The sequence below is a fragment of the Rana temporaria genome, chromosome 6 (assembly GCF_905171775.1).
Source record: "Rana temporaria chromosome 6, aRanTem1.1, whole genome shotgun sequence".
Taxonomy (NCBI): Eukaryota; Metazoa; Chordata; class Amphibia; order Anura; family Ranidae; genus Rana; species Rana temporaria.
Window position 1 is genome coordinate 158261459 of NC_053494.1, and position 19679 is coordinate 158281137.

At 44.3% G+C, this 19679-nt stretch overlaps 1 protein-coding gene across 5 annotated transcripts in view; it reads right to left on the reverse strand.

Moving 5' to 3' along the window:
- OSBPL6 (oxysterol binding protein like 6) overlaps positions 1–19679 on the reverse strand; it is a 281392-nt gene that overhangs the window by 11094 nt on the left and 250619 nt on the right. For all 5 annotated transcript variants that reach the window (XM_040357666.1, XM_040357664.1, XM_040357661.1 and 2 more), the window contains 4 exons: positions 11128–11191; positions 9196–9274; positions 7067–7211; positions 457–601 (listed from right to left, as the gene is read on the reverse strand). In XM_040357666.1, coding sequence (XP_040213600.1) covers positions 457–601; positions 7067–7211; positions 9196–9274; positions 11128–11191 — 433 coding nt within the window. The remainder of the gene's footprint in view (positions 1–456; positions 602–7066; positions 7212–9195; positions 9275–11127; positions 11192–19679) is intronic.

Here is a 19679-nt window from a genome sequence, read left to right on the forward strand (position 1 = left end):
GAGTGATGCAAGTTTGAAGGGTGGTTGGACAGTGAATGATGTAAGTTTGGAGGGTGGTTGGACAGCGAGTGATGCAAGTTTGGAGGGTGGTTGGACAGCGAGTGATGCAAGTTTGGAGGGTGGTTGGACAGCGAGTGATGCAAGTTTGGAGGGTGGTTGGACAGTGAATGATGTAAGTTTGGAGGGTGGTTGGACAGTGAATGATGTAAGTTTGGAGGGTGGTTGGATAGCGAGTGAGTTTGGATTGTGAGTGGTGGTCGAGAAGCAATGTAAAGTTTTGGGGGTGGAAAGCGGATGGCAAGTGACGGTTTATTAAACAGACCCCAAAATGGCTAGTTTATAAAATCTTCTTCCTCCTTGGAAACCTTTGTAATGGTAAGCTAGCTCTTTGTTACAATAACCGCTGTTAGGGGACGAGCCCAAAGCCACACAAGGTTGTAATTACCAAACTTGTACCTGGCCTCCATATGCATTTAGCTGCAGGAGCATCTCCACAGTACAGAGCCTCATGCCACTTCCCAAACAGCCGATGGACAACCCTCCCGTCTTGATCCATAACCACTCCATGGATTTCATTTACACTGGAGCTCCAATAGTTCCCCTGTTAAAAGATTTAAAGTTTGAATACTATAATACTCAGTAACAAATTAAATAATCATATCAGACAGAGAAAAAAATATTAAAAAAGTAAATCAATCCATCAAGAATTTAAATTCTCTACTGCAATCCAATCAGCCAGTAGTTTTCAACCTTAGAAAAACACATCGTGTTCCTCTAAATGCCTGAGATTGAACGGTTAATGCTGATGTTTATTTTGCTTATATTTGCCTTTCCTCTCTCATCAACATGCTAATGACATTATTAAATAAAACATTTACATTTGTATTCCATACCTCATTTTAGACACAGTGACATCACCAATTCTTTTTGCTCCTCTATACAACACAGCAGGGTTGTCAACCACCAGTAAATTTACTGACAATTTGTAAAAATCTGTGATTTTTTTTTTTACAACTGCCAATATCATTCTTTGTTGAATTTTTAAGTGTAACCCAAACAAATGACTTTGTTATAGGTATTGTCAGTGTTTCCATGTCATGTTTATACTGTTCAAATATTCACTTCATTTTCAAAAGGAGTTCTGTAATTTCTCAGGTTGCCAGTAAACAATGTGCTCTGCCAGTAAATTTGCCAAGTTTTGTCAGTAAAAAATGCTGCAGGAGGTTGGCAAGCTTGCAACACAAACAGATTCTGACTGTGCACAGCTTCCTGAAAACAGGAAGCTGTAGTAACGCTCATATGTAATGCTGAGCCTCCATAACGGAAATATTTGACATCCAATGAAAGTGAAGGACCTGGGACTGTCAGGCTGTGGAGGAACAGCTAGGTCAGGGATATGCAATTAGCAGAACTCCAGCTGTTGCAGAACTACAAGTCCCATGAGGCATAGCAAGACTCTGACAGCCACAAGCATGACACCCAGAGGCAGAGGCATGATGGGACTTGTAGTTTTGCAACAGCTGGAGGTCCGCTAATTGAAGAGGGAGCTAGGTGATGCCGGATGTCCTCCAGCCAAGTAATAGGATCACCTCCGACTTGCTACAGATTTCAGCGCATACTATAAGAAGCGCACAGTGTGCATTGAAATCAGAGTAGGCTATTTCAGTACAGGAGTTGAGCCTTTGCAACTGTGCAAGACGGTAATTAAGGCTGGTCTTCAACTTTAATATTATAGCCACCAAAATAGTTTATATATTTTTAGTTTAATGAGACGGTTACAGAAGATATACACCAATCAGTGATAACTTTATGACCACCCATCAAATATTTAGTAGGTCCCCTTTTTGCTGCCAAAACAGGCCTGACTAATCGAGGCATGGATGCAACTAGACCTCTAAAAGGAACCAAGCCGTCAGTAGCAGATCCTTCAAGTCCTGCAAGTTTCAAGGTGGGGCCTTTATTGATTGTCCTTTTTTTTTTCCAGCACATTCCTCAGATGCTTGACGGGACTGAGATTTAAAAATTTTAAGACCAAGTCAAACCCATTGTGGTGTTCCTAAAAATCACTCTTGAACCATTTTTGAAGAGTGGCAGGGCGCATTATCTTGCTGAAAGAAGCCACTGCCATCAGAGAATATTGTTTCCATGAAGGGGTGAACTTGGTCAGCAAAAATGTTTAGGTAGGTCAAGTAACATCCACATGAATGGCAGGAGCCAAGGTTTCCTAGCAGAACATTTCCTAAAGCGTCACGCTGCCTTTGCCGGCTTGCCTTCTCCCCATAATGCATCCTGATGCAAATTTCCTCCTTAGGCAAGCGATGCATGCACACCCGGCAATCCACATGATGTAAAAGAAAATGTCATTCATCAGACCAGGCCACCTTCTTCTATTGCTCTGTGGTCTAGTTCTGATGCTCACATACTCACTGTAGGTGAACCCTTCACTGGCCTGGTCTAGCCTCATGCACAAGAAACTGCGATGTCCATTTTTTCAGCTTTCAACACATCCTATTAACTTTCAGATGCCACTGTAATAAGTTTTGGCTGATCAGTGCTTATAGACACACAGTTGAGTGAGTGAGTGAAAAACTTGTATAGCGCTACACATGCGAACTGAATCGCCTCAAGGCACTTGGTATCCATTTCCTACTATTTTTCTTTGCCTTCAGAATAGGTGGGTTTTGAGTTTTTTTCTGAAGACCTGGTGATTCACTTCCATTCGGATACTGGTTGGTAAATCGTTCCACAGTCGAGGTCCTTGGACTGCAAATCTTCGTTCTCCTTTGGACTTGTAGCGGGCCTTGGGTATTTGGAGTAGATTTTGGTTGGTAGATCGTAGAACGCGGTTGGGGTTGTGACATTTACATTTTTTCACATAGATATTGGGGCACACTTCCTTGTACACATTTGTAAGTCAGGCAGAGCGCTTTAAACGTAATTCGATCTTTTACGGGCAACCAGTGGAGGGACCTGAGGGAGACAGCGATTGATTCCCATTGTTTTTTTCCTGTTAAAAGTCGTGCCGCCGTTTTCTGGACGACTTGTAGATGAGCAATTCGATATTTTGGGAGTCCGAGGTAAAGGGCGTTTGCATAGTCGAGTCTGGAGTTGATTATTGTTCCCACGCCGACTGCTGTGTCTTCTTTTAGGATGAAGGGAATGGGTCTATGTAGCAGGCGCAGCAGATGGTGTGATCCACTGACTACTGAACCTATTTGTGCATACATTGTCATGTCAGAGTCAAAAGTGACTCCAAGACTTTTGACTTTGGTGCTAGGGGTGATGATTTGTCCCAAAATGGGCGGGGGAGTCCATGTTGTCGTAGCAAGTCTCATTCGGTTGGCGTGGAACAGAAGGAGTTCTGTTTTTGATCCATTGAGTTTAAGGCAACTCTCCATCATCCAATTCTCTATCAGAGTAAGGTATTTCTCTAGTCCGAGATAATGATTCTTTTTGTTGCTGATACGGAAATAGAGTTGGGTGTCATGCGCTTGGAATGGTAGAGTAAATTCTGGTTACTGACGATTTTGAGAAGAGGGCAGAGATAAATATTGAATAGTACGGGCGACAAAGGTGTTTCCGCATGACACGGTACTTTTTTCAGAAGTGAAAGGACCTAGTTTCACTATCTGTGATCGGTTTTCCAGAAAGGAGGAGAATCAGGGTAGATCAGTCTGCCACTCTAGCTACTTCAGCTAGGCGAGTCAGCAACAATTTGTGGTCTACTGTATCAAAAGCTGCAGTCAGGTCCAACAGTATCAGCAACTTTCATCAACCTGCTGTTTTAATGTCTTTCCTGTACAATGCCTGTAAGCATTTTAAGCGATTACTTTGTGCCAATAGATTATGATACTCCTAATCAGCGACTATTTTCAAGACTCAAAAAATGGTTAGAGATGTTCTAGTGAAAATTAAGGCAAAGCTATCTCTTTGTGAGGCTCTATTACTTTGTTACTGACATTATGAGAAAGTGTTGCTCATTTACAGTATTCATCTGCATGATAAGGATCATCATTACATCCTATTCAGGGTGAGAACACCTTGTGTAAAATTCTACGGAATATTAACTTGACACACATATGGTAATAATCTATCATTTGAAATACATGAATTTGCTGTATAAATAAAGCCTGAACAATGCTTCTAGACACTATTAGAGGACTTTGTCTAAGGCAATGTGTTCTTGGATAGCCTGGCACATAATCAGCACTGATTAGATATATCATTTTCTCATAAAGCTAATTTTTGACTAAGGGAAACCAATGTGTGAGGTTATAAAGAAAAAAGGGAGTTTTGTATAACGTGCAGGGATTGCTTTTCTATATGTTGATTCTAATAAGCATTGAAATACAGGACATCACACTGCACAGAGAATGCCTGTGTAGATTCTATGTTGGCCAGCTAACAAACTAAACTGCAGAGGCTATATTGGATATTATAGTAGAATGGGAGGCAAACAAGGACAACTCTACATCTTTACACCAATATGAATTTCCAGTACTGCCCAACAGCAATTACAAGGCCAATCCTGGACCCCCATATTCTTTACAATGTAGAATGCACCCTGGAAAATCCAGAAGCATAAGAGTGACAGCTTTATAAAATGGACCTTGTAAAAAAAAAAAAAAAAAAAAAAAAAAAAAAAAAAATCAAAGCTTTCAGCCTTAGGGTTGAAAAAGAAAAAAAAAAAAACTGGAGAAAGAAACCTAGTACAGGTATACCCCGCTTTACGTAAACTCACTTTAAGTGCACTTGCGAGTACGGACATACCCGCAAATGTATGTAAAGTGCCTCGCAAGTACTGTACAGACATTTTGCAGCCACAGTAGAAGGAGCAGAAGCTCAGAGAGCATAGCCCGCCCTGTTGCAGTTTGCCCTTGACACCTCCACTACAGCCCCTGACACCTCCACTACACCTTAGAAGTGAAAAAAGGTATTGTTTTACATTAAGTACTTTTTTGTTTTACATACATGCTCTGGTCCCATTGTATACTTAAATATACTGCATATAGAGGCATACCCCATTTTTATCTTACTTCTGCCTTACTGCAGGATGTCAAGTATTCTACGGTAGCATAGATTAGGGTACACTAATCTCACAGAGCTACCAGAAAAAAAGCCTTAAGAATGCATGACTATAAGAATTAAAGTGGTAGTAAAGCCTACCTTGTTTACTTGTACCTACAGGTTAGCCTAAAAGAGGGCTTACTTTCAAGTACAGTAAATATCTCCTAAACATGCACAGTTTAGGATATATTTAGTATAGTAGCAAGCGGTGACATCACAGGCGCATGCGCACTGTGCTCCTAATGGACGGCATTCTGTCCATTGACAGAGTCGTGCTGCGACCGTGACTCCCCGATCCATGCATCCAGCCCCCTAATCTACATACAGGGGGCTGGGGGCATGGATTTGAATGGGTTTCTTTTTTTTTTTTCTTTTTTGTAGAAGCACAAAAAAAAAAACATGGGAGGACATGAGGACCACCCTAAACCCCCTTCCAACACACAGCTTTGGTTGGTTCTTCCTACTGATCCAAACTTTGTTTTACAGAACACAGTACTGATGTACAAGTTCAACAGAGGTCAGCAGGTGTAACCAGTGGGGACTGCGGCAGACTAAGATGATAACGGGAGTTTCCATTTTACCAGTGAACTTTGGGAAACCATTATACTGATTACAGTGGCAATCTGTGGTGCACAGGCACTGGCAAAGGTAAATATTTAACTGATTTTACAGGTATGGCTTTTTACTTAGGGACTTTAAGGAATTCAAAATTTTCTGTGTGAGCTTAACTGAAGCCCAACAGTTTAGTAGTAGCTCTTCAAATTACAATGCAAAGAATATTGCCACAAAACATCTCTGTAGGCTAGCTGTATTCCATATATATCCCTGCAAGACTCTCCAGGCACTAAACTGTATCAGGCAAGCAGCCAGGGACAGGGATCTGACCATCACCCAAGGTGAGCAAAAAAGCCAGTTTAGGAATCATCAGGGAGCCTTGACACTAGTTTTATATGGTAGCTCTTCAAATACCGTGTTTCCCCAAAAATAAGCCTGGGTCTTATATTATTTTTGGCAACAAAAGACCCAGTAGGGCTTATTTTCGGGATAGGGCTTGTCATGTGCTGATTTCTCCCCCAATCTCCCTCCCTGCCTGTCAGGAATCACCAGTGGCCAGTGGAACTGAGTAAAAGTGCCTGCAAAACTCAAGAATGCTCTGGATTACAGAATCAGATAATAAAAACTGTACCTTTCTACAATCCATGTGTGACAAACACCTTCACATAGCGCTGCACCCATGTCCCGCCAGAGCACTGCAAATGAAGGGGGTCAGATATCCCCTGCAGAAGAGAGCTGGCAAAAGAGAGGAGAAGAGCAGCAGGATATCAGCTAAGAGCCGATATGCGCTTCCATGGCCCGCCGGAGCTCTTGTTCCCGCTCTGAGCACCGAGGGGGGGCCAAAATCCCCCACTAACAGCTGGCTGAAAAGAGAAGAGCAGTGGGACATCAGCTGAGCGCCACTATGCGCTTCCATGGCCCGCCGGAGCTCTTGTTCCCACTCTGAGCACTAAGGGGGGGGTCAAAATCCCCCACTGACAGCTGGCTGAAGATGAGGAGAGCAGCGGGAAGCCAGCTGAGCGCCGCTATACTGAATGCATTCAGCACACACAGCCCACATCACATACCGCGCTAGGTCTTATTTTTGGGGTAGGGCTTATATTGCAGCCCTCCCCGAAAATCACAATAGGGCTTATTTTCAGGGTAGGTCTTATTTTCGTAGAAAAATGGTACAGCAGCTAGGATGTTGCTTCCAGTAGAGTATATATATTAATTTTGAAGACAACAGTCACACAAGAGTTTAGAGCCTGTACAAAAAAGTAAAGCAATTTTCATGTGACTATGTACAGCCTGTGTAAAAATGAAGGCTGGTATTACAACATTTAAAAAATGAGAATATCACTACAGCATTTGTGAACTGGGCCTGGGATGGCATGATATTACTCCTGAAGTATTTAACAACTTATTTCAAACAAATAACTACAATGATTAGTGATTGCTTTACCTTGATAAATGTCATTTTGCACATAGAAACACTGTTCTTTGTGTTCCGTATGGTGATCTCACCATAATGTTCTATCCATCTTCTTCCACTCAGAATGTTGTGTATGCACGTCGTAACTTTGTTCCAGACATAACACTCTCCATACCTGGAAAAAAGTTCATCTGGTTTTAAAACAGCTGTGCTACAATCTTGCATGTACATGTTTTCTAGTGCAACAAGGATCCTCTTTACTCGGTGTTTGCTAGATAAGGTTGTAAAATTTTAAAGGTGACTTTCATAGCGTTAGCTCGGCATGAAAAGGAAAATGTGATGATATATTGATAAATTCTGCATCATAACGCTGTGAATGCAGGGCACCTTAGTGACACCCCCTCAAAGTACAGGTACATGACACCCTGCACTCACAATATGTCCTTTTCTCAGTTGAATGATGCTTGCTATCATTCGACCCGGAAGTCTTATGCCGCGTACAGACAGTCGTTTTTTGTGATGAAAAAAAAACAACGTTTTAAATCATGAAATAAAACGTTTTTTAAACTTCATTTTCAAAAACGACGTTGCCTACACACCATCATTTTTTCACAATGCTCTAGCAAAGCGAGGTTACGTTCACCACTTTTTTCCATTGAAGCTCGCTTCATAACTAGCTTCTGGGCATGCGCGGGTTTAAAAACGTCGTTTTAAACGTCGTTTTTTGCTACACACGGTCAATTTCTGTGAAACAAAAAACTAAGTTTTGAAAAACGACACAAAAAATTCAAGCATGTTCGAATTTTTTTTTTGTCGTTTTTTTTTTAAGACATAAAACGACGTTTTGCCCACACACGGTCATTTTAAATGACGGTTTTTAAAACGTTTTTTTTCCATCACAAAAAACGACCGTCTGTACGCGGCATTAGAACATCTTGTGAACAAAAAGGAATTACTGTGGAGGAGGGACAAATACTGAAGCCAGGGCTGCTTTTATATTTTTATTCCTGCTGGGTTTTTAGATAATTATTTGTAAAAAAAAATTGAAAAGTATGGCATGCATTTGTATTTAGCCCCCCTGAGTCAATACTTTGTATAAGTACGTTTCGCTGCAATTACAGCTGCAAGTCTTTTTGGGGATGTCTCTACCAGCTTTGCACATGTAGAGTGACATTTTTGTCCATTCTTCTTTGCAAAATAGCTCAAGCTCTGTCAGATTGGATGGAGAGCGTCTGTGAACAGCAATTTTCAAGTCTTGCTACAGATTCTCAATTGGATTGGACTTAGATCTGGACTTTGACTGGCCCATCCCAACACATGAATACGCTTTGAACAAAAACCATTCCATTGTAGCTCTGGCTGTATGTTTAGGGTCGTTGTCTTGCTGGAAGGTGAACCTCCACCACAGTCTCAAGTCTTTTGCAGACTCTAAAGCCTCGTACACACGATCATATTTTCTGCAGGCAAAGCCTCCGATATTTGTCCGAAGGGCGTTGGCCATGAACTTGTCTTGCATACAAACGGCACACAATTGTCGGCCAACACACACAAATTTAGTTACATACTACGTAATTTTTCAGCTCTTTAGCGCCACCCTTTGGGCACCTTCTGCTAATGTCGTGTTTGGTGGGCATTGATTCCGAGCATGCTTGTTTGTACTTTGGACTTTTGTACACACGATCAAAAAATCCCATAACAGACAATTGTCCGCGGAAAATTTTAAAGCCGGTCATCCAACATTTGTCCGCGAAAAATCCAACAACAATTGTCCAATGGAACAAACAAACGGTCAGATTTTCCGCCAACAGCCCGTCATCACACAATTCCGGTCAGAAAATCCGATTGTGTGTACAAGGCTTTACAGGTTTTCTTCTAAGATTTCCCTGTATTTGGCTCCATCTATCTTCCCATCAACTCTGACCAGCTTCCCCGTCCCTGCTGAAAAAAAGCATCCCCACAACATGATACTGCCACCACCATGTTTCACGGTGTGGATGGTGTGTTCAGGGTGATGTGCAGTGTTAGTTTTCCACCACACATAGCGTTTTGCTTTTAGGCCATCATACCACTCTATGTGGGGAAAATTATCTATGAACAAGAGCTACAGTTAATCACATTTTTCACAATCGGCCAATCGCTGGATTAAATAGACATCTTACTTTGGAAGGACAACATTCACTGTTCCAAAAGGCAATATTTCCATGGACTTTCCCCAAAATTTATTTTTCCATCTGATGTCTGAAAGTAAAAGTTAACAGTCAGTCAATGACTGGAACATAACAAATAAAATGTATATCTGTGCAAAAAAATAAAAAATCATGCTATACATTTCTGCAATATATGCACATTTCTCCCTTTATTATTCCTTTAAAGACACCGCAAGTACAGAAAAATGCACATTTCGCTACCAGAAATGCACTCAGATCCTATGTTCTGTATACTCCTTGAGATAACACAGGAAGTGTGTACAGGCAGCTCAGAATTATCAACAGATATTTATTTTTGCACTTGAACAGATATAATAACATGCCTTCAATGGGATTTTTGCCAAACCAAAATGTAGTAAATAAAATAAGTTTTTGGTTAGGATTTATATACACTTTAGGGTTTGTTTACGTGGGTGTTTGGGTTGCGCTACCAAAATTAACCTTTTTTAAGGATCTGGAATGCAACATTTTTAGAAATCAACAAAATCATATTGATATTTGTTTACTTTCAATCAAGCCTTTGAAAACAGAGCCCACACAGTTGTGTGAAGCAATTTTCCGCCAAATCACCCTAAAGACAATCTGAACTTTGCCCATGCATGGCAAAGCAACAGGTCCATGTCATTATCAGGCCCAGGAGATGCACATACTGTATATACCTATCCTTTTGCCCCATGCTGCGCCATTCACTTAATGTGAATGAGAAGTAGCTACTTGGAACTTGCACAAGGCTGACAACTCTCTCTTCACCTCCCATGTGACAGTGCAGAGTTCCGGAGTGGCCAATTGCCAACACCAGGGTTGTCATGTGGAAGAAGGAAAGCGAGTCACATCCTCTCCCACTTTCTAATGTACCAAGTGTGTCACTTCGCTTTTCTAAAGAATGGAACACCGGGGATGGTAGCTGAGATGGTACCAAAGAGATGGTAGTTGAGAGGTGTAGCTGAAGGGCCAGCATTAATGTGAATCCCTTGCTACGCCCTGCATGAACAAACCACATGTTCACCTTTTGGCATGTATTCACTTTCTCATGTTTACAAGTTCTAAATACACTTTCATGTTCCAATAAAAACACCTTAGGTGATTTTGGTCCCACCTTTAAGGTAAAAATATTATGCATTTTAAAGTAAGTCTAAAACTATTCACTGATTGGGCTCTACAGTGTAATTAGCACCTTCTACAAGGGCTTCTGTGCCTAAATGCTTGGGGCTGGGCTCGTTATTATTAATCTTATGAAAAATGTGCAGGCGATTCAATGTTGTTGTCAAGGATCTTACTCCTTCACAACAAGCCCCTCTCGCTACCATACAGGCCAACTGAAATGTGCTTGCACCTGTCAATAAATTTCATTGATTACATACCAAGTGATGGCATTGGGGGCAGATCAGTTGGTTTGCATGCAGAAGTCAGAATGTCACAATGAAAACAGGGGCTGGCCAGTATGCAGCAAGGTCCTTGACAACCAACTTGTCTTTTCATCAAAACAGTGAAAAGCAGAAGTGGAGCGGCTCCCCATGCATTGGGGAAAAGAGCTCTCCTAGATGTCTATGGTCACACTGAGGGACATGTTCCCCACAGGGTCAGTCCCCCAAAAGTTTACATTCCATCTATAGATCAATGAATGGGTCTGGAATTCTTGGAACTGCCCACTCTCATGGTATTATTCTCATACTTCTGTAATGTGAAATAATTAAATACTCCCTGTGCTAACTGAGGCAAGTAGCCAGATCTGAGAACATCACAATTGCCAAAAGATATATATGCTGCTATGTGAATTAACCTTCTGGCATACATCGAAATACAGAAAAAGGGTGGGCTGACTGTTTAACGTGAACAAAGTTGATTTGGTTGTGAAAGAAAAGGGAAAGCTGGGATAAAACATACCTTGCCAGAAGACAAAATTCTTAGACTCACAGTGACAGGCTGAAACTGGGGGATGATGGCTAACCTGAAAAAAAAAAATCAAATGGTTTTATTGTCAAATGTCTTAAGAACTGGTTTTAGATAATAATCTCAAAGTATTCTACTTGTTGAATATCTACCGGTCAGCACAGTCATGGCTATTCACATACATTTATTATAAATGAAAATGTTTTCTAATGCATGTTTAAAACTTAAACTGGAGTTCCACCCATAAATATAACATTACATCAGTAGTTTTAAAAAAATTTCATTAGTCCTTTACGAAATTTTTTATTTTTTTTAGATGCCTTTAAAGTGTTGTTGCTAGGCAGAATAGTTAATCTTCCCACTTCCTGCACCTAGGTGCTTAATGCACCGCACAGACTCCTGGGAATGTAGTGGGTGTAACTTTGCAGGAGTCTGTGCATTCCATAGTCTCAAAGAATCATGTGACTTGGACAGCACAGGTGCTGAAACCTGATCTGACACTGCTTGTGCAGCACTGAGCATGTGCGAGATTTGCAAGGCTGAAATCCAGGAAGTCATACAGTCTGGCTTCATGATGCCCACACGTAAGATGGCCCCAGTCAATTTCTATTTTATAAAGTGTCTAAATGCTGTAACAACCTAACAAAACGGACCTTAGTTTACAGACTAACTTTACTAGAATACATTAAGCTTGTGTATTACAGGGGTATTTATATTTAAAAAGTGAAATTGTGGCCGGAACTCCGCTTTAAGAGTCAGTTCATCCAAAACTGGTATTTTTGTTCCCAGTCAGATAAATTTCCCATTGGTTTTCTCAAGGGCCTCCCCGCTCCACTCACAAGTCATGGCCATTACATTATCAGTATATTACATTAATTTTGTTAAATCAGTATTCTGCAGTGGTGAAGTGCCCAAGAAATATAGGAATTGTGTGGCTGATTTGGTCCACCAGAATCCATCCACAACAAATATTCTAGGTGGACTGCTCTTTAAAGCAAATCTAGCATTGCCCATTCAAACAAACAAGATTGCTTTCATGTCCCCCTCCCCAGCAGTATATACTTATTTTTTCTTTGTTCCGATACTCCTGTATATGAAGCTCTTCTGCCTCTTCTGAGAGTGCTGGTGCTTGGTTATTTGTCCAGCATTGTCGCATGGGAGTAGGGAAGCAGGACTTGGCCTTGTGTAAGCTCTGAATAGAGCGACTCAAAGCTTACACAAGGTTCTCTTTTCTCACTGTCAATGTTTGAACGGAGTAGCTGGGGATATGAATGAAAGCATGTGTAAACCGGTTGCTTTTGCCTAAATTGGCAAAGCACAGGCCTGCTTAAAGCATCCACTCAGAGAAACAAACTACAAAAGATTGATAAGATTCTGTAATGACAGGATACAAACTGAAAGGAATGTGTAAGGTGGAATTTAAGAGTTTGCACCTTGTATGAGAATTGCCACACTTTTTTCCAGTAAAAAGTTTAATTGCATCCAGACAAGCGTAGTATACAGTCATTCCAGTTGTCCTCCCATCAAAGTACCCAGCCAATAAGAGAAGAGTTTGTGGGGTTCATGTGTGTTGGCAGAACAGGGTGAGGTGTAAAGCAGTTACATTACGGTGGTCAAACCAAGAGAGTTTAATGAGTCTTTCCACCATAAGGTTACAGCAATATGAGCAGACTGGTTTCCTGGTGAAGGATGTTAGACATCTACTAGGAGTGAGCCGATGGGTGAATGACGAGTCATCATGTAGATTGAATGGCCCAGATTCAAGAAGCTATTGCGCCCGCGCAACCATAGGTTGCGCGGCGCAATAGCTGTTTTGCTCCCGCGTAGCGAATGCCCCTGATTCAGGAACATCGCTATGCGGACTGCAGCCTAGGATATGACAGACATAAGCCTCCTTATGCCTTCATATCTCAGGCTGCATTCTTGCGTTGGCCGCTAGGGGGCGCGGCCATTGTGATCGGCGTATAGTATGCAAATTGCATACTACCACCGATTCACAAAAGTTGCGCGGGCCCTGCGCACGCAAGGTACGGAGTTTCCGTACGGCGACTTTAGCGTAAGGCTGCTCCTTCTCATAGTAGGAGCAGCCAATGCTAAAGTATAGCCGCCCTTCCCGCTCGTGAAATTTAAATTTTTTACGTCGTTTACGTAAGTGATTCGTGAATGGCGCTGGACGCCATTCACGTTCACTTAGAACAGACCTGGGCAAACTACGGCCCGCGGGCCGTATACGGCCCGGCGGACCTTTTAATCCGGCCCCCCCGCCGAAATCGCCGCCGCCACGTTAATCACCGCGGCGGGGAACATTATAGACAGCGTTCGTTTGAACAGCTGTTTTCCCCGCCGCGCATAGACACTCCCCCTTGGACGGATCTGTCCAATCACGAGCAAGGGGGAGTCGCATAGACACTCCCCCTTGCTCGCGATTGGACAGATCCGTCCAAGGGGGAGTGTCTACAGGGCAAGGGAGGGCTCTCGCCCCCCCCCTAGAAACCAGTGCCAATGTCATGAAATGAATGAAATTAGAGCTAGCTCCACTGACAGACGGGGGCGATCGGGGGGAGAATTACAGTGCAGACAGCTCACGGCTCTCCTCTCCCTGTCATAGCGCCGCTGCAGAGTTCTCTGGTAAATAGAGCCGTGGCGCTGTGACAGTGAGAGGAGAGCCGTGAGGTGTCTGCACTGTATATCTCCCCCGATCGCCCCCCCCCCTCCCTGTCAGCGGGACGGCCCCCCCTGAAATCTAACAGCGGATGGCCGGTGAGTGCCGTGGATGGGTGAGAGCTAGCAGGCCAGGCTGTGGGCAGCTGGGTGGGCTGGTGAGGGAGCGAGTGACATAGTGTGCGGGCGAGTGACAGCTAAAAGTGCGGGCGGCTCCGCTGACGGGTGTCGGGTGAGAGAACTTGTGGGCTGGGCGGATTGGCTTGGTGAGTGTCTATGCCTGAGCGAGTGCTGGCCAATCAGCGAGCTGTTAAGCGGGAGGGAGCAGAGAGATTACATCATCTCTCACTGCCCGCCCAGCAGCCCCCTTCCTCTCTGTGTAGGCACCGCGGGAATTTAGAGAGTTTAAATAATTTCTCTGCTGCCTGACATTGCTGACAACCCTGGTCCTGACTCTGTAAAACAGCAAGGGACAATTGGAGCAGGCAAGTGACAGTCCGGACCGCAACATGTGACAGGCGATGTGACAATCCACAATGTGTGACAGGCAATGTGGCAAGTGACAATCCACAATGTGTGACAGGCAACGTGGCAAGTGACAATCCACAACATGTGACAGGCGACGTGGCAAGTGACAATCCGCAACGTGGCAAGTGGTAAACATGTGACAGCAGGCAACGTGGCAAGTGACAATCCACAACATGTGGCAGGCGACGTGGCAAGTGACAATCCGCAACGCGTGGCAGGCGATGGTGGCAAGTGACACACTCGGGTCTCCAACTGTTTCTGCATTATGGTGAGTTGAACCATTTAATTTTGTATAACTATGTAATAATAGAAATAGGTCCAGTGATCCAGGGTGCTGTGTAATGTAAAGGGGTCCAGAGGTGCAGTTGTGGAGACGGGGTACACCGTAGGACAAAGAGATATTGAAAGATGCAGGGGGCACAGTGGGGTGTTTTTAAATTTTAACGTGGGGGGGTAGCTTTTAACCCCCGCTAGCAGTCGATGAAAGGGTAAAATGCGACTGTGTATCGCCGCTGCTGAAGCGCCCCCCCCCCTGAAAAAGTTTCAGCGGACGCCCATGAGTCTGTGCCACCATAAATTGTCGCCACTGTGCCCATCACACGCAGCCACTGTGCCAATCACACGCAGCCACTGTGCCCATCAAACGCAGCCACTGTGCCATCACATGCAGCCACTGTGCCAACACACGCAGTCACTGTGCCATCAATTGTTGCCACTGTGCCCATCACACGCAGCCACTGTGCCATCACATGCAGCCACTGTTTAATCAATTGTTATTGATTAAACAGTGGCTGCCTGTCCCCAGCCTCTGTCCCCCTCCTGTGCCATGTCCCCAGCCTCTGTCCCCCTCCTGTGTCATGTCCCCAGCCTCTGTCCCCCTCCTGTGTCATATCCCCAGCCTCTGTCCCCCTCCTGTGTCATGTCCCCAGCCTCTGTCCCCCTCCTGTGCCATGTCCCCAGCCTCTGTCCCCCTCCTGTGTCATGTCCCCAGCCTCTGTCCCCCTCCTGTGCCATGTCCCCAGCCTCTGTCCCCCTCCTGTGCCATGTCTATAACAAGTACTCGTACCAGTTGTCCAACAATGATATTTACTGCTTTTTATAAAGAAATACAATTGATTTTATGCAGTATTGAGTTTAGCCTTTTGGCCCGGCCCTCCAAAATATTTTTAGTTTCCCATGTGGCCCCCTCGAAAAAATAATTGCCCACCCCTGACTTAGAAGCAAATGACGTCCTTGCGACGTCATTTGCCGCAATGCACGTCGGGAAAGTTTCCCGACGGAGCATGCGCTGTTCGCTCGGCGCGGGAGCGCGCCTAATTTAAATGATTCCCGCCCCCGGCGGGATCATTTACATTAGGCGCCCTTACGCAGGGCTAATTAGCATAGCGCCCACGCAATTTACGGAGCTACTGCTCCTTGAATCGCGGGCAAATCGAAATATTTGCGTGGGCGCAGAGCAAAATCTTTGCCCTTTGCCCACGCAAATATTGCGCGGATCTACCTGAATCTGGGCCAATGTGTTCTGGTGTTCTGGACATTCCCTGTAAGCAGTGCCAGGACAAGGTCATCCAGTGCCCAAAGATTCGAACTGCCCCCCTCCCCCCCATTATGTGCGAGCTTAGGAGATCCTACCCCCAGGAGTCATCCACTTGTCAAAATCACTGCGCTTGCATGGGCCTGAAACTGTTCAGGGACTTTATAGGACCTTCCACCTGTGTTCTGTGCCTCTGCTGGTCTACTAGATCCAAAAAGCAGAGCATGCATGTCAGTCACAGAGGAGTATGTAGTTCGGAAGAAGTGACGGGTTGTTTATGGCAGATCACCTAGCATGTTGGGGAAAAAAGTTTTTTTTGCAGGTTTAACACTGGGCACACCCAACCACTTTAAATAAAGTTACATTTAGAGCACGCTATCAGCGCAATGTCTTTCACTCACATTCATACTTAGAAAAATAAAAAGAAAGAAAGGGAAGCGCTCTTCAAAACTGAATTATAACATCAAATAGTCAGGAGCTGCTCTAGCAGGGAAGATGAGCTGGAGAAGCGAGAACTCTACCCCAACCACTCACAGTTCTCTGCTGCACTCCTGGCAGTCTCCTTCTCACCTGACCTCATCTAGCACAGGGCTATGAGGGCTTTATTCCCTCTCCCTCACCTCTGTCCATCCAGTGCAGGTCATGCATTCATTTGAATACTGCTGCCGGCTGCTGAATACAGGAGCTGCACTGGAAGTAGGGGCAGAGGGAACACAGCCCGCAGCTCCTCCTTGCTCTCTACTGCTCTCTTTGTCGCTTCCAGCTCTGGGCTGACAGGAGTGGCGATTTCTATAGACACTGCCGTATCCGAGACAGCCATACCTTCTGCCCACCCCTTGGTCCTGGCCCTGCCTGGAAGCACCCAGCACCCTCACTGTGCCCTGTAGCGATGTTGAGGTCAGTGGGTGTAAAAAAGTGCTGGTAGAGTGGGAAGAAAATCCTGAAGTGTTGGTTTTCCTAGCAAGTCTCAGCGGAGGATCTGCGTTCTGGTGGCAAGGACAGCAGAAAAGGTAAATATAAAGTTCCTGCACTTTTATATATGTATAATAGAGTTTAAAAAAATATGGCCTCTTTTTGAAGAAACCTTGTATGTTGAAATATAATGAATGTCAAGCCAGAATTTCATATTCCTGACATGTGTCCTGCTATACCATTAACATGTATAGATAAAAGATGTTGGAAAAGAGTCCATAGATCAGTGAATCAGGCAAAGTTCAAAGTAATATAGGAAATGTTTTCCAGAAATGGTAGTACACCCTCCACCGATTTCCAATCTTCACCAAAACGTGAGACACACTTCCCCTGTGGGGTTCAAACTCACCAGAAAATCAATAAAGAAAAGCCTTGAAATAAATCATCCTGATCGGACCTCCAACCGCATTCCAGACGCAGCAAGGGATTTTTTTAAAAACTCCAAACAGGGGTTCATAGAAAAAACAAAGGGCACCAAATAGTGTAATATTGCTTTGATAAGTAAAATCGTGTTTAACCACTTCCCGCCCGGCCTATGGCCGATTTACGTCCGGGAAGTGGTTATGAAATCCTGACAGGACGTTCTAGAACGTCCTGCAGGATTTCATGCCGCGCGCGCCCGTGGGGGCGCGCATCGCGGCGATCGGTGATGCGGGGTGTCAGTCTGACACCCTGCATCTCCGATCTCGGTAAAGAGCCTCCGGCGGAGACTCTTTACCACGTGATCAGCCGTGTCCAACCACGGCTGATCACGATGTAAACAGGAAGAGCCGCCGATGGCTCTTCCTCACTCGCGTCTGACAGACGCGAGTAGAGGATAGCCGATCGGCGGCTCTCCTGACAGGGGGGGTTAGCGCTGATTGTTTATCAGCGCAGCCCCCCCTCGGATCGCCACACTGGACCACCAGGGTGCCCACCCTGGAGCACCAGGGTGGGCAAAAAAAAAAAAAAGCTAAAAAAAAAGTCAAAAAAATAAATAAAAAATAAAACATAAAGAAAAAAGATGCCAGTCAGTGCCCACAAATGGGCACTGACTGGCAACAATCAGTGCTGCCACCCCAGTGTCCATCAGCGCCACCCCAGTGTCCATCAGCGCCACCCCAGTGTCCATCAGCGCCACCCCAGTGTCCATCAGTGCCACCCCACAGTGCCCATCCATGCCCAGTGCCCACCTAGCAGTGCCCATCTGTGCCACCCATGAGTGCCCATCTGTGCCGCCCATGAGTGCCCATCTGTGCCGCCTATGAGTGCCCAGTGCCGCCCATGAGTGCCCATCAGTGCCGCCTATGTGTGCCCATCAGTGCCGCCTATGTGTGCCCATCAGTGCCGCCTATGTGTGCCCATCAGTGCCGCCTATGTGTGCCCATCAGTGCCGCCTATGTGTGCCCATCAGTGTCGCATACCAGCGCCGCCAATCAGTGCCACCTCATCTGTGCCCGTCAGTACTACCTCATCGATGTCCATCAGTGCCATCTCATCGGTGCCCATTAGTGCCGCCATATCAGTGCCCGTAATTGAAAGAGAAAACTTATTTACAAAAAAATTAACAGAAAAAAATAAAAACGTAATTTTTTTTCCAAATTTTCAGCCTTTTTTTAGTTGTTGCGCAAAAAAAAAAAATCGCAGAGGTGATCAAATACCACCAAAAGAAAGCTCTATTTGTGGGGAAAAAAGGACGCCAATTTTGTTTGGGTACAGTGTAGCATGACCGCGCAATTGCCATTCAAAGTGCGACAGTGCTGAAAGCTGAAAATTGGCTTGGGCGGGAAGCTGCGTAAGTACCTGGTATGGAAGTGGATAAACACACCCCGCTTCCTATCTACGTACAGTGGGTATACTTGTAAATGAGCATAAGAATAAAAGAGTCAACTTCACCGCTCTCCTCCACACACGGGGGGTCGCGCTTGTGCTGGATGCACGCTGCTGAGGACGCCTGGTCTGATAGCTATCAGACCAGGCTTTTCTTTATTGATTTTCTGGTGAGTTTGAACCCCAGAGGGGAAGTGTGTCTCACGTTTTGGTGAAGATTGGAAATCGGTGGAGGGTGTACTACCATTTCTGGAAAACATTTCCTATATTACTTTGAACTTTGCCTGATTCACTGATCTATGGACTCTTTTCCAACATCTTTTATCTATATGTTTTTTACTTATGCTTAGCGCTGTTTTATCACTTTATAACCATTATTTACTGGTTGTATTCGATTGATTCTTTGTTTATACTTTTAATAGATGTGCTTTATCTATTTTAAACAGCTGCTTTAATATATATATACATCACCTTCCGGGTTTTAGCAGAGATTTTAGCTATTTCTGTTAATTTTATATATATATTATACTTTTTAGACTTAGTCCATTTCCTGTCCATCTTACATTAAAAGATTTTTTTTTTCTGGGCGCCGGGAAGTGCACTGTGTAGTTCCCCCTTGAGCGTTTTTTGGTGCACTCTTTTTTAATTATGTATGAAAATGTATCCTGTTATTTGTATGCTTCCTTTGTATGAAATCCCTGGTGTTCAATGCCAGTCCCTCTGCTTTCTTATTAAACACTGAAACGTAGGCAAACGTAGAAAGCCTTAGGTGTCGGTACTTACCTCGATTTATCTTCTACAATGCCCTGACAGCAACAAAAACCTGCAGCATTCCAGCTGCAGCTAGGGTATACATTATTATGGCTTTGCCCCCACCTGCAGATTTATTGGCTTATCGTGATTAGTGGCTTCACTACCAACCCAAAAAAAAGTAAACAAGGGGGTGGACCAAAACACTGACTTCTCAGCTCAAGTCAGCACTTGCAGGTTTAGGGGCTCCCAGAGAGGCCTAGAAGATAAAGAAGGGCGAGTTCCAACACCT